The following is a 12,481-nucleotide window of genomic DNA, read 5'->3' on the forward strand; positions in this document are numbered from 1 at the left end:
CACACACACACACACACACACACACACACACTATATACACGCCCACATAATATACGCACTTATATAATATACACAGATGCACATAATACACATATAATATACACATGCACATAATGGGTTTCTTTTCAGTTTCCTTCCACCAAATTCACTCCTAAGGCTATGTTTAGCCCAGGGCTAAAGAAGACAGCTGCCTAAGGTGCTGCATAATAGGAACCATACAGTTGTGTAATGAAGCTGCTTAACCACACAGCTATTTCTCTACTTGTCCATCCATCCATCCCTCCAAGTATTTCACTTTTTCTACTTGTAGCAGCAGTAGGAGTAGTGTGAGGGTGCATGACCTAGTGGTTAGGATGTTGTACTCATTATCATGAGATCGTGGTTTCAATTCCTGGATCGGGTGATGCATCACACTCTTGAGCAAAACAGTCCGTTTCATGTTGCTCTGCTATCACTTCGACACCTGACATGTGGTACACTGTAGGCCTGCCCAGACAGCATCATTTTGATAGAGTGACTGAGCTAATCATACACGCTCTTAAACATACACATCCTTATGCTTAAACATACATACTCTTAAATATACACACTCTTAAACGTATACACTCTTAAACATACATGTATATACCTTTGTTTCAGCCATTAGACCTTGAAGAATTTTAGTCGGAGGATTTAACCCCAGTACTTTTCTTTTTAAACCCTGTTAATTATTCTATCAGTCTCTTTTGCTAAACCACTAAGTTACAGGGATATAAACACACCAGCACTGGTTGTCATGTGTTAGTGGTACATACACACACATTCACACACACACACACGCACGCACACATGCACACCCACACATACACTCACACACATATACACAATGGGCTTCTTTCGGTTTCTTATTTCTTTACTGCCCACAAGAGGCTAAACATAGAGGAGGACAGACAAAGGGACTAAGTCGATTACATCGACCCCAGTGCGTAACTGGTACTTATTTAATCGACCCCGAAAGGATGAAAGGCAAAGTTGACCTGGGCGGAATTTGAACTTGGAACGTAACGGCTGACGAAATACTGCTAAGCATTTCATCCGGTGTTCTAACATTTCTGCCAGCTTGCTGACCTTTCTTTCAGTTTCTGTCTACCAAATCCACTCACAAGGCTTCAATTGGCTGAAGCTACAGTAGAAGACACTTGCCCAAGGTGCCACACAGCGGGACCACACCTGCACCTGTATATGTGTCTGTGTATACATGCACATCCATCCATCCATCCATCCCTCCTTCCCCCGTTCAAAGCTAATGCTGTAGATATTGAAAGATTAAGTCCCTGTTGATATTGATAGTCTGCCTGAAGAATGTGTAGCTGTGGTAGCTGCTTCTGAAGCTTCAAATGGATTGCATTTAGTAAAGCTGTTGGTTTCTGTGTTGTCTTGTTGAAGGATGTGTAGCTTGTGTCTACTATCTGTGAAGCTGCAAATGGCTTGTGGCTACTCATGTTGCATGCCTGTTCATGTATCTCTGTTCATGCTATTTGTTGGAATTACTTTGGTCTTTGTTTTTGTTGTTTTAGTCAGTGGACCTGTGGCCATGCTGGGGCACCGCCTTGAAGAGTTTAGTCAAACAAACCACCCCACTGCGTATTTTGTCAGTGCTTGATACTTATTAGTTGGTTTCACTGAACTACTAGGTTATGGGGATGTAAGCAAACCAACACTGGTTGTCAAGTGGTGGTGGTGGTGGACACACACACACATACATACACACACACACATGCACACACATGCACACATACAGACACACACACACATACAGACACATACACACATGCACACACGCGCACACATATGCACACACACACACACACGCACACACACACACACACACACACACGCGCGCACACACACACACAAACAAACATACGTATATATACATGAGTTATCATGCAATTTTGTCCGCAAAATTCACTCACAAAGGAAAAGTTGACCCGGAGCTGTGGCTGAAGTTATATGCCCAAAGTGCTGTACAGGAGGACTGAACCGCAAACCATGTGCTCGCAAAGTGAGCTTCTTAACTGAGTGTAAACTTCTTAACTTGTGTCATGTCGAGCCAAACCGTCCTGTTAAAACTGATTGTGTGTGAGCTCTCTACAGGAATTGGGAGTGACTTTATGGCAGGGCCACAAGACTAGTCAAATTGCATCAGAGTTATGTACACACACACACACACACACACACACACACACACACACACACACACACACACACACACACACACACACACACACACCCTATTAGTTGTGATAATTTTTATTACTATACAGTTATGCTGGATTTTAAATGCTTTCCGCAGTAATTTTTCTTCCGGTCACCATTTATTTCACATTTGAGAAAGAAGAACGAAACAATGTAATGAAAGTACTTTTCTTAAGTGTATAAAGTGGATTGGTTGGTTCGAACTGTGACTGACCCTGCTGTAACCTACTTCTGATAGCTTACTATTTACTCCATGATGCACGTCGCTACTTGATATTTTTTATTAGAAATATGCAATTATTATAAGGTAGATAACTCTCTGTTGTTGTCGGCAAGAGAGGCTACTCTTGCAGACAACAACAGGCGAGCTGGCAGAAACGTTAGCACGACGGGCGAAATGCTTAGCAGTATTTCGTCTGCCGTTACATTCCGAGTTCAAATTCTGCCGAGGTCGACTTTACCTCTCATCTTTTCGGGGTCGATAGATTAAGTACCAGTTACGAACTGGAGGTCGATGTAATCAACTTAATCCCTTTGTTTGTCCTTGTGTGTCCCCTCTATGTTTAACCCCTTGTGGGCAATGGAGAAATAAGGGAGATATGATCCCGGCTCGTACTTTCCTGCAGATGTGGACTGTGAATATTTATGGCATCAAGGTCATAGGTCATAGGGGATCTGCAAAGGTCATGGGCACTGCTCCTCCTTCCAAACACAGAAGTAATAAAAACAACAAAAAGAAGCTATATTATCTTTTGTCTTACTTCAGTCATTAGACTGTGGCCATGCTGGGGCATCATATTCAAAAGATTTTGAATCAACTCCAGTACTTTTTTTTTGAAGCTTGGTACTTATTATACTGGCCTGTTTTGCCGAACTACTAAGTTACAGGGATGTAAACAAACTAACGCTGGTTATCAAGTAGTGATGTAGAACAAACACAGACAGACACAAACACACACATATACACACGATGGGCTTCTATCAGATTCATTCATAAGGCTTTGGCCAGTCCAAGGCCATAGCAGTTGCACATACCCAAGGGGCTACCCAGTAGGACTGAACCCAGAACCATTTGGTTAGGAAGGAAGCTTCATGTCACACAGCCATGCCTGTGCCTATATTGTAGATGATTTAATTGGAAAGAAGTGAAACAAAATTGCTGAGTGGTTGGGGTCAGGAAGGGCATCCAGCTGTAAAAATCCTGCCAAAACAGTCACAGAAGTCTGGTGCAGGCTTCAGCCTGGCTGACTCTTGTGGTACCATCCGACCCATGCAAGCATGGAACACAGACGGTAAATGATGATGATGATTTGATGTCCAAGAAAACGTTTTTTTTTTTTCTAATATTTTCTGGAAAGCCTTCCGTTTCTTTTTTTTTTTTCAGGCTATTCTAGATTAAAGGTTAATGTGATTAAATGTATGATCTTTTGCAGATTAAGTATCAGAAAGGAAACACTGATACTGAAGGAAGAGGAATGTAATTCTGACAATTAAGAATTTACTGAAATGTTTAGGAAATGATGTGGGAACCAAAATTGAACGGGTGTAATAATAGGAAGCATGGTGTAGAGTAAGGAAGTCCAGAATTGCGAGAGAACAATGTGAATAGCTTTTCCTGTTAAAGCTATACATTGCCGCTAAAATGCAAAGAACCAAAACACATTCCACAAAGCATTCCTTCCAATGCTCTACCAATTCTGCCAGTCTTTCACCCTAGACTGGTTCTTTATTTGTCAACCTTCTAAGGATGAAAAGCCAAATTAACTTCAAAGGAATATGAACTGCGAGTGTAAAGGCCTGGAACAAATATCACAAGGCATCCGTCCTGATGCTCTAACAATTCCAATCAATTTGTCACCCTTATATAGAATTCACCTCTTTGCTCTTGTGGACCCTTCCACATAAGAACCTTCCTTCCCTGCTAGCTTGTTAGTAAGCCAGCTGGTGACACCCTTGTGCCAGTGACATGTAACAGGTACCCACTATGCTCTTGGAGTGGTTGGCCTCTAGGAAAGGAATCCAGCCGTAGAAACCAAACTAGAATCAGAACAGAGCTTGGTACTGCTCTCCATCTTACCAGTTCCAGTCAAGCCATCTAACCCATGCCAACATGGAAAACAGACACTAAATGATGCTGATGATGATGATGATGTAGTTTATTCTGGGTACAGAAGATATAATTTCTACTTATTCTGTTTCTTCCTATCGACCAATGCTTACTTCATTGCTTGAATAAAACACTGATATTTAATTCATTTTGTATGCAAAACCTAAACCTAAGAATAAAGCTTTAATAGCAGACAACTTGAAACAAACAGAAAATTTGGTGGTGTTTATGAATTACAAAAAAACTAGAATTAAAACAAAAAAAATAAAAATCTTCAAGTTGCAATATTTAGTTCTGAAGTAGCTGTTGATAACAATGAGTAAAGAGATTCTTGCTAGTTCTTAGTGATTTCTTTGGTAAGAAGTGTGTTATTGTTGTGCCTACTTATCAGTAACTATCCAGAATGGTTCTTATCCAGAATGGTTCTTATCCAGAATGGTTCTTATCCAGAATGGTTCTTATCCAGAATAGCTTGAACAAAATTGATTTGTATTTAAAGATTTCTAAATTTACCTATGAGTCTTCACAATTTATTTAAATTAATTTTTTTCTTTTATTTTGAATAGGTCTACTAATTACAATGTCCCTGATTGTGTTTGGAGTGAAGTCTGAAGATCGACAGTGGATGCCGCGTCCTGACCAGAACTACTTATCCTGGTCCTTTGGTATTTGTGTACTCTCTGGCTTCTTCTCCCTGTTTGCAGCAATGTGCTTGCTTGTGTCAAGCATCAGTTCATCACGTGATCAGAATGTGGACTCTAAAGCACATCGTATGCGACGCTACTAATATGCAAATAACAGTGGGAAAAAAATATAACTCGAAAGACAAATCTAAGTGTTATATTTGCTTCTTTCTAACTTTTCTAATTTCATAATGTATTTATCTTGGCAGTTTTGTAGACATCTATTTCCTGTTTGCATCAACACCACTCCCAAGATCTGACAAGTTCTGGCAAACCTTTTGTAAATATATTCTTTTACTGATCTTTTGTATACAAAAATGAAAAATAACTTCATATATTTTTTAATGTTTCATCTTAAAATACAGTAGTATGTTTCAATTTCAAAGAACCATATTTAACACATATAACCTTAAAAGAAACATCAAACATAGAAACATGGTTGTTTTCTTAATTAATAATTAGAATATTCCTATTAAAACTTACATATAGTATTAAATACTTTCAATATTAATTTAGAATTTTTATAATTTAGTATAGATAACAAGGGACTTGTGAGAAAAGGCAAAAGAAGACCAATTATTGACTTGTATTGGAAAATCTGTAGACCTGCATTTTAAAAATGTAAATTCTTTTGTATTAGTTTTCTTGATAAATAATCCCCAAGGTTATCAATTAATTAATAAGTAATTATAGCTAATGATGATCATGGTGTGTGATATATACAATTAAGGTAATTTCATATAGATCACTTCTAATTTAATGTATCTCAGTCATTGGTTTTTATTTCATTATAAATGGTGCTTATAATCTAATCAAACAAGTATTGAACTTTATATTATATTTTTTGTCTTAACTATTTTTATATGCTACAATACACAATACTCTGACTGTTATATAAATTTATATAATATATATATATATATATATATATATATATATATATATATATGTATGTATATATGTATGTATATATGTATGTATGAATAGGTAGTTATAGTTATTAGTCCTTATGGTGAATAAACTCTTATGATTTTGTAATTATATATTTGGTAAATACTTAGCCGTTGATACTTGGATTAAATTTTACACAACTCTTTTTGTTAATATTTTAATCTCCTAAAATTAATAGATAGTTTTGTAATAAGGTTCTCTAACACCAGACTTTTAACTATGGAAGACTTTTAACTATGGAAGACAAAATGTCGGTTATTCACCTTTGTGTTACTTCTTGTCATCTTAGATGAAACAAAAGTAATGCAGTAATGCTGTGATGCATTTATGCACGTGTGTGTGTGTGTGTGCATGTTTTGGCAATGATATATAGAAAGAGAGATTAGGTTCCTAAGCTCTGCATGATAAGTAATTTATGACAGAGGAAGTAGTCTAATAAAATAATTTAATGGAGATTAGACATGCTATTAAAAGACTGCCATCATCTCATAGTTTCCTCTCAACAGGACTTTCTAAATTTCAGTCAGGTCTTGATGTAAATATATACAATGATTTAAACAAATTACTTTTCTGGTAGATTCAATCCAGACTATTTATATTGTAAGCAAATTCTCTGTCCAAGTACTTGATATACACAGCATGGAAACCAAACAATCTGTTGACATTGTTGGCTGCAGACAGATTTTATTCACACATGAAAAGTCATTTTTGTATTGCCTCCATAATAAGAGTTAGCTTTGTTTGTTTATGTCGTTGAAACGTTGTGTTGTATTATTATTGACCATGCTCTCCGACATGATACATGATGGTAAAAAGATGACAGAATCATGCATGTCTGCTGATCTATGGGAAGAAAATCACAATTTATTATCTTGAATTGCATTGATGTATGTGTGTTTTTGGTTGAGTTTTTTGTGATTTTTATTGTAGCTCTTAGAAATTTGGTTGAACATAATTTAGAGGAGTTTCCTTTGAAGATATTATTAGTGTTGCTCAATAGACATCCATGTTAACATTGTGGCCTTTCCAATGATTTCAGACTTGTTTCCATAATCAACACTTTGAAGTTTATATCAACAGATTTTTGTAAATACAGCCATAGGAAACATGCCAAAAATGGAACAACCAAGTCTGATATAATCTCTCCTTGACCTGTTTCGGAGTGCAGGGATCCCAAATATGAACCAACTTAGGCTGTAGCTAATTGTCTATTCCATTCCATTTACACCATCTTAAAAAAAGATGTAGATGTAAAGTGACAATAATGATGATTTTAAAATATTGTTCATCAAGAATTAGATATTTTTGGATAGAATTTCAACAGCTTCATGCAAAAATTTGGTATTAATTTATAGTAAAATGAAATCGGACAGATGTTTTAGGTTGATGATTAGGATGACAACATTAGATCCATAATAACATTTACATCTATATTTTGATATAAAACTCTTTTAATTTCCAGTCTTATATAAAAACATTTTGCCATTTTGGTGCAGATTAAGATTTAAAAAAATTTTTTATTAGTTGTAGCAGTTTCTTTTTTTACCTCACTTCTTAAAGCATATTTTTTTTGTTTTAAGTAAATTTTCACATTTGATAAAATCTTAATATAGTATATATTCAAAAATATACCATATTCCATATCTTTATCCTAAAAAGGAATTGTACTTTTTTGTATAATAAATATATTTTCATTGATTGTTTTTGTGTACTGTTTTCATTTATTCTGCCTCAGTAAATTTAAGTAAATTAAAAACTGAACTTTTTATTATTGTAGAAGGTGACTGAGATTATTATAAACTGAATGGATAATTTGAAATTTGTGATTTACAAATGTTGGTTTTGAATCATCATTATCAACGTTTAATGTCCACTTTTCCATACTTGTATGTAGCAGATTTTTTATGGGTGAGTGCCCTTCCATTGCAAGCTCTCTCCTGTTTCCAAGCAAGATAATATTTTCCCATAGCCAGACATGTTTTTTTTTTTTTTTTTACAGAAGATTGAAAACAACTTTGTATATATAACAGATAAGATCATTTACAACCATCATATGATGCCTAGACAAGGATATGCACACACACACGATGGACTTCTGGACTTCTTTCAGTTTCCACCCAACCAAATCCACTCACATGGCTTTGGTTGACCCCAGGCTATAGTGGTCACTTGCCCAAGCTACTGCTCAGTAGGAATGAATCCATGACCACATGGTTGTGAAATAAGCTACTTAAACACAACCAAACCTACACTTTAATCATGGGGTAATTATAAGGGACTATAAGTAAGTCAGGTTTTTAGGAAGAAGGCCTTTAATGAGGGCTACACAATTGGTACTTAATTCATCGACTCCTGAAAGGATGAATGGCAAAGTCGACCACGGCGGAATTTGAACCCAGAACGTAAAGACACAAAATACTGCTAAGCATTTTGCCCGGCGTGCTAACGTTTCCTATTTCTTTATTGCCCACAAGGGGCTAAACATAGAGGGGACAAACAAGGACAGACAAAGGGATTAAGACGATTACATCGACCCAGTGCGTAACTGGTACTTAATTTATCGACCCCGAAAGGATGACCGGCAAAGGCGATCTCGGCGGAATTTGGACTCTGAACGTAAAGACACGAAATACCGCTAAGCATTTCGCCCGGCGTGCTAACGTTTCTGCCAGCTCGCTGCGCCGCCTTTGTTCTGTCACTCTTACTGTTATTAAAATGAATTTTGCTGCCCTTAACTAAAGCTATTCAGTACGCCCCAACCAGCGCTGGATTAACCATTAAGCAAAATAAGCACATGCTTAGAGCATCAAGGGAAGAGCAGGGGCACCACAGAAATGGTAAATGGCTTACGGCACAAAAAAAATCACTTTAAACTTGCTAAAGTAATATTCGGGATGCTAGGGGCGGGGAGCTGGCAGAATCGTTAGCACGCCGGGCGAGATGCTTAGCGGTATTTCGTCTGTCTTTATGTTCTGAGTTCAAATTCCGCCGAGGTCAACTTTGCCTTTCATCCTTTCGGGGTCGATAAATTAAGTACCAGTTGCGTACTAGGGCTTGATGTCATCGACTGGCCCCCTTCCCCAAAATTTCGGGCCTTGTGCCCAGAGTAGAAAAATATATTCTGGATGCTTTATCTCTACAAATTACAAAAGCGGTTGTGTTAGGTAAGATCATTTTTTTTGGATTTGATCAAATACTTTGAATTGAAAAGGCAGGAGAAAACCTTTCAAATATAAATAAAGTGAAGGTATGCAAAAAGAAGTGGCGGCGCGTGGCTTAGTGGTTAGGGTGTCGGCATCATGATCGTAAGATTGTGGTTTCGATTCCTGGACCGGGCAACGCGTTGTGTTCTTGAGCAAAACACTTTATTTCACGTTGCTCCAGTCCATTCAGCAAGCAAAAATGAGTAACGCTGCGATGGACTGGCGTCCCGTCCAGCTGGGGAACACATACGCCATAGAAACCGGGAAACTGGGCCCATGATCCTGGTTAGGCTTTAAAAGGGCACATTTATTTTTATATGCAAAAATAAACATTATTTTTCATCTTACTGTTAGTTTTGTTTCATTTTGAAGAATAAAAAAAATATTTTACGGTTTATCATTGTTTATATTTTAAGTTAAATGTATATAAGGGGCACCGAAATCTTCCAAATGCTTAGAGCCTCTATGGGACTTAATACGGCCCTGCGCCCCACCCACGTTTTTCCATACATATCTCCTTTTCCTTATACTTTGTTCTTAGAACTTTGATCACCCTAATCTTTCCTTTTAAAAGCTTGCATATCCACCAAGAGCATCTCTCCTGTTTTTGTTTTCCATTTAATCAATCTGAAAGAGTTGAAGCAAAGCAACGAAGGCGTTAGCTGTATTCCGTTATCTCAGTAAAGTCTATGAGCATTGCTTTCCCCCAAAGTAACCAAAGGAGAAAAACCCTCTAAAATCCTGAACCCCCCACCCCAAAAAAAACAACATAGAAAAAAAAGACGACTTGTAATTCTTTTATGAGTTACAGGTCCATGGGATTAGTTTTTCAATGTATTAGATGCCATCGGAATATATTTATTGCTAGTGTCGTGACAATATCACGTGTATATACCTACCAGAAAATGATTATAATTTTATTCCTCCATTAAAAAGTATAGTTTCATTAAAATATTTGGTACAGCAAAGCAAAAAAGTAATTATTTTGATTGAATATAGTAATGGTAATTTCTTTTTTGGTGATGCGTTTAGAAATTTGTGGCTGTTATTAAGGAGAAAGATGAAGCTGACGGCGGGGTAGACTTTATTTCAGGTTTCCATTTTGTTCATCCGATAAAACGTGACGATATCATTCAGCATTGGTAGTTAAAATTTATCAAATATCAGAGGGTAAACACTGAGTTTATTTTAGCATCGTGTGCGTTTTAGCTTTTCTTGTTTTTAAAATCTCATTTTAAGAGTAGGCGTTGATATGAAAGTTTGAATGTCGCTATGAAATTGTTCATTTTATGCGTGTTTGCCTGTTGATTTTTTGCGTAGTAATCTGCCTCAGTATTCTCTATATATCTATGGAAGTTGAACATGTATAAATAAGTAATGCTACAGTTTAACTCTTAAAATGTATAACGACTTTCCGTGACTAGCTTCAGTTGAAATGAATCTGTGCATGGACTTTATGTTGTATCTTGTGTGTATGTGTGTGTGTAAATCTGCCTCTGTGTGTGTATGTATTTATGTATGTATGTATGTATGCATGCATACGCTTGCACGTGTGTTTCAATGCAACAGTATATTTGTATATGTACGTGAGTGGTACATCCCTGTGGAAATGTAATGCTCACATTGAGTTTTACGTGATACATACGCAGTCATTTTTACATTGAAGTCTTGCGACACTGGTTAAGATTATTATTATTATTGTTATTGTTATTATTATTATTTTTATTATTATTATTATTATTTCTATTGCAGTTTTGAAAGCTAACAAACTAATTACAAACGAAGAACTATTGTGATGATATCGAAGCATGAAAACAAACAAACAATAACGATACATAAAATAGAATATTGTCACGTTCTTAACCCTGACAAAAAAATAAAAACAAAATATATATATTTATAAAAAGAAAGATAACTTTTAGTATTTTTTTTTTCACTGGAAAACAACTTTTTTATTCCCCTAACTTCGTTGTTATTTCTTATTCATGGAAATGATAAGAAAGAAGAAATATAAACACTAACTCGAAGTTTCAGAAACATTGGAATAGTTCTTTTCTACAAGCTTCTATTTTTCTGTTTGTTTCCGTTTGTTCGTTTTTCACATATTTTTTTTTCTACTTAAATGTGTTTATAATGATCCCTTGCCCAACAAAAGCGACAATGCCAGTAGATTGTTGCTTCACAAATAATGCGCAACAGATCACAATGTGACAGTGACTCATAAAATATTCACATGTCGTAACTTAAGAGAACTGATAAAGTATGGTCGAAAAAAAAAACAACAACACAAAAAGACTGTCCAAGCTGAGTTTTTACAAGGTTCTTTGCAAAACGAAATGGGTAAACTGAATTGGCCTGAAATTGTTTACGTAGGACATAAAGGATATGTAGTGGCGCGAAGTTATAGCCGCCATTGAGGAAGTACAATCTGCGCATGCGCAAGGGACTTCATCACCGGAAGCCCCTCGCGTGCGCATGCGTAGTAAAACTAGTACTTAATGAGAGTTTCATTTTGTAAGTCAGTTGCGCGACAACTCCTCGCTCCTCAACGAAGCACTCTTCACCACGATGCCTTCGATGGTGATAGCTCCTTGCTTCTCTGGCAGGCATCAAGGAAGCCCTTAACCTTCCAATACCAAATTACAACTTAATCAGTGGCTGCTAAGCTGAATGACAGGAATTGTGAAACCAAGCATCATCAAAAAAATAAAACTTATTTTTATTATGTTGTAAAATTGTTCTAATGTCTCTTCATATATATATAATGCTGTTGAAAGGTGATAGTCTCTATGACAACTATCAAACCATTTACAGATATTATGTTAACAATGCAAGGCGTGACCATATGCCTACGAAGCTGCATTGCAACTGCATTTTCGGCTTTGGCTCCACTGCGCAACAACCTTGGGTAAGTGTCTTCTACAATAACCTCAGGTCAATGTTTTGTGCATGAATTTGGTAACGATAGGTCAAAGGTCAATTCGTTACTAACATATTAAACCCATAACCTCATATTTTATCCCTTCAAGTACTGTTGCATAAATGTTTGGGTAGTTGTGTCTGGTCTGTTTGGTTGCTTCGGTTTCATTCTTGAGAAAACACACACACACATACACACAGAGAGGTGTAGATAAATGTTTTTTTTTTTTTTACCTCAGTTAACTGAAGTAAGTGGAGGCGCAATGGCCCAGTGGTTAGGGTAGCGGACTCGCGGTCATAGGATCGCGGTTTCGATTCCCAGACCGGGCGTTGTGAGTGTTTATTGAGCGAAAACACCTAAAAGCTCCACGAGGCTCCGG

The 12,481-nt window shown here is 36.7% G+C and overlaps 1 protein-coding gene across 3 annotated transcripts in view; it reads left to right on the forward strand.

Annotated features, from left to right (window-relative positions):
* LOC106876987 (uncharacterized) overlaps window positions 1-7,678 on the forward strand; it is a 40,955-nt gene extending 33,277 nt beyond the window's left edge. For all 3 annotated transcript variants that reach the window (XM_014925764.2, XM_014925762.2, XM_014925763.2), the window contains exon 3: window positions 4,912-7,678. In XM_014925764.2, coding sequence (XP_014781250.1) covers window positions 4,912-5,132 — 221 coding nt within the window. In that variant the 3' untranslated portion in view covers window positions 5,133-7,678. The remainder of the gene's footprint in view (window positions 1-4,911) is intronic.
* The last annotated feature ends 4,803 nt before the right edge of the window (window positions 7,679-12,481 follow it).

Source organism: Octopus bimaculoides, chromosome 4, assembly GCF_001194135.2.
Source record: "Octopus bimaculoides isolate UCB-OBI-ISO-001 chromosome 4, ASM119413v2, whole genome shotgun sequence".
NCBI classification, from domain to species: Eukaryota; Metazoa; Mollusca; class Cephalopoda; order Octopoda; family Octopodidae; genus Octopus; species Octopus bimaculoides.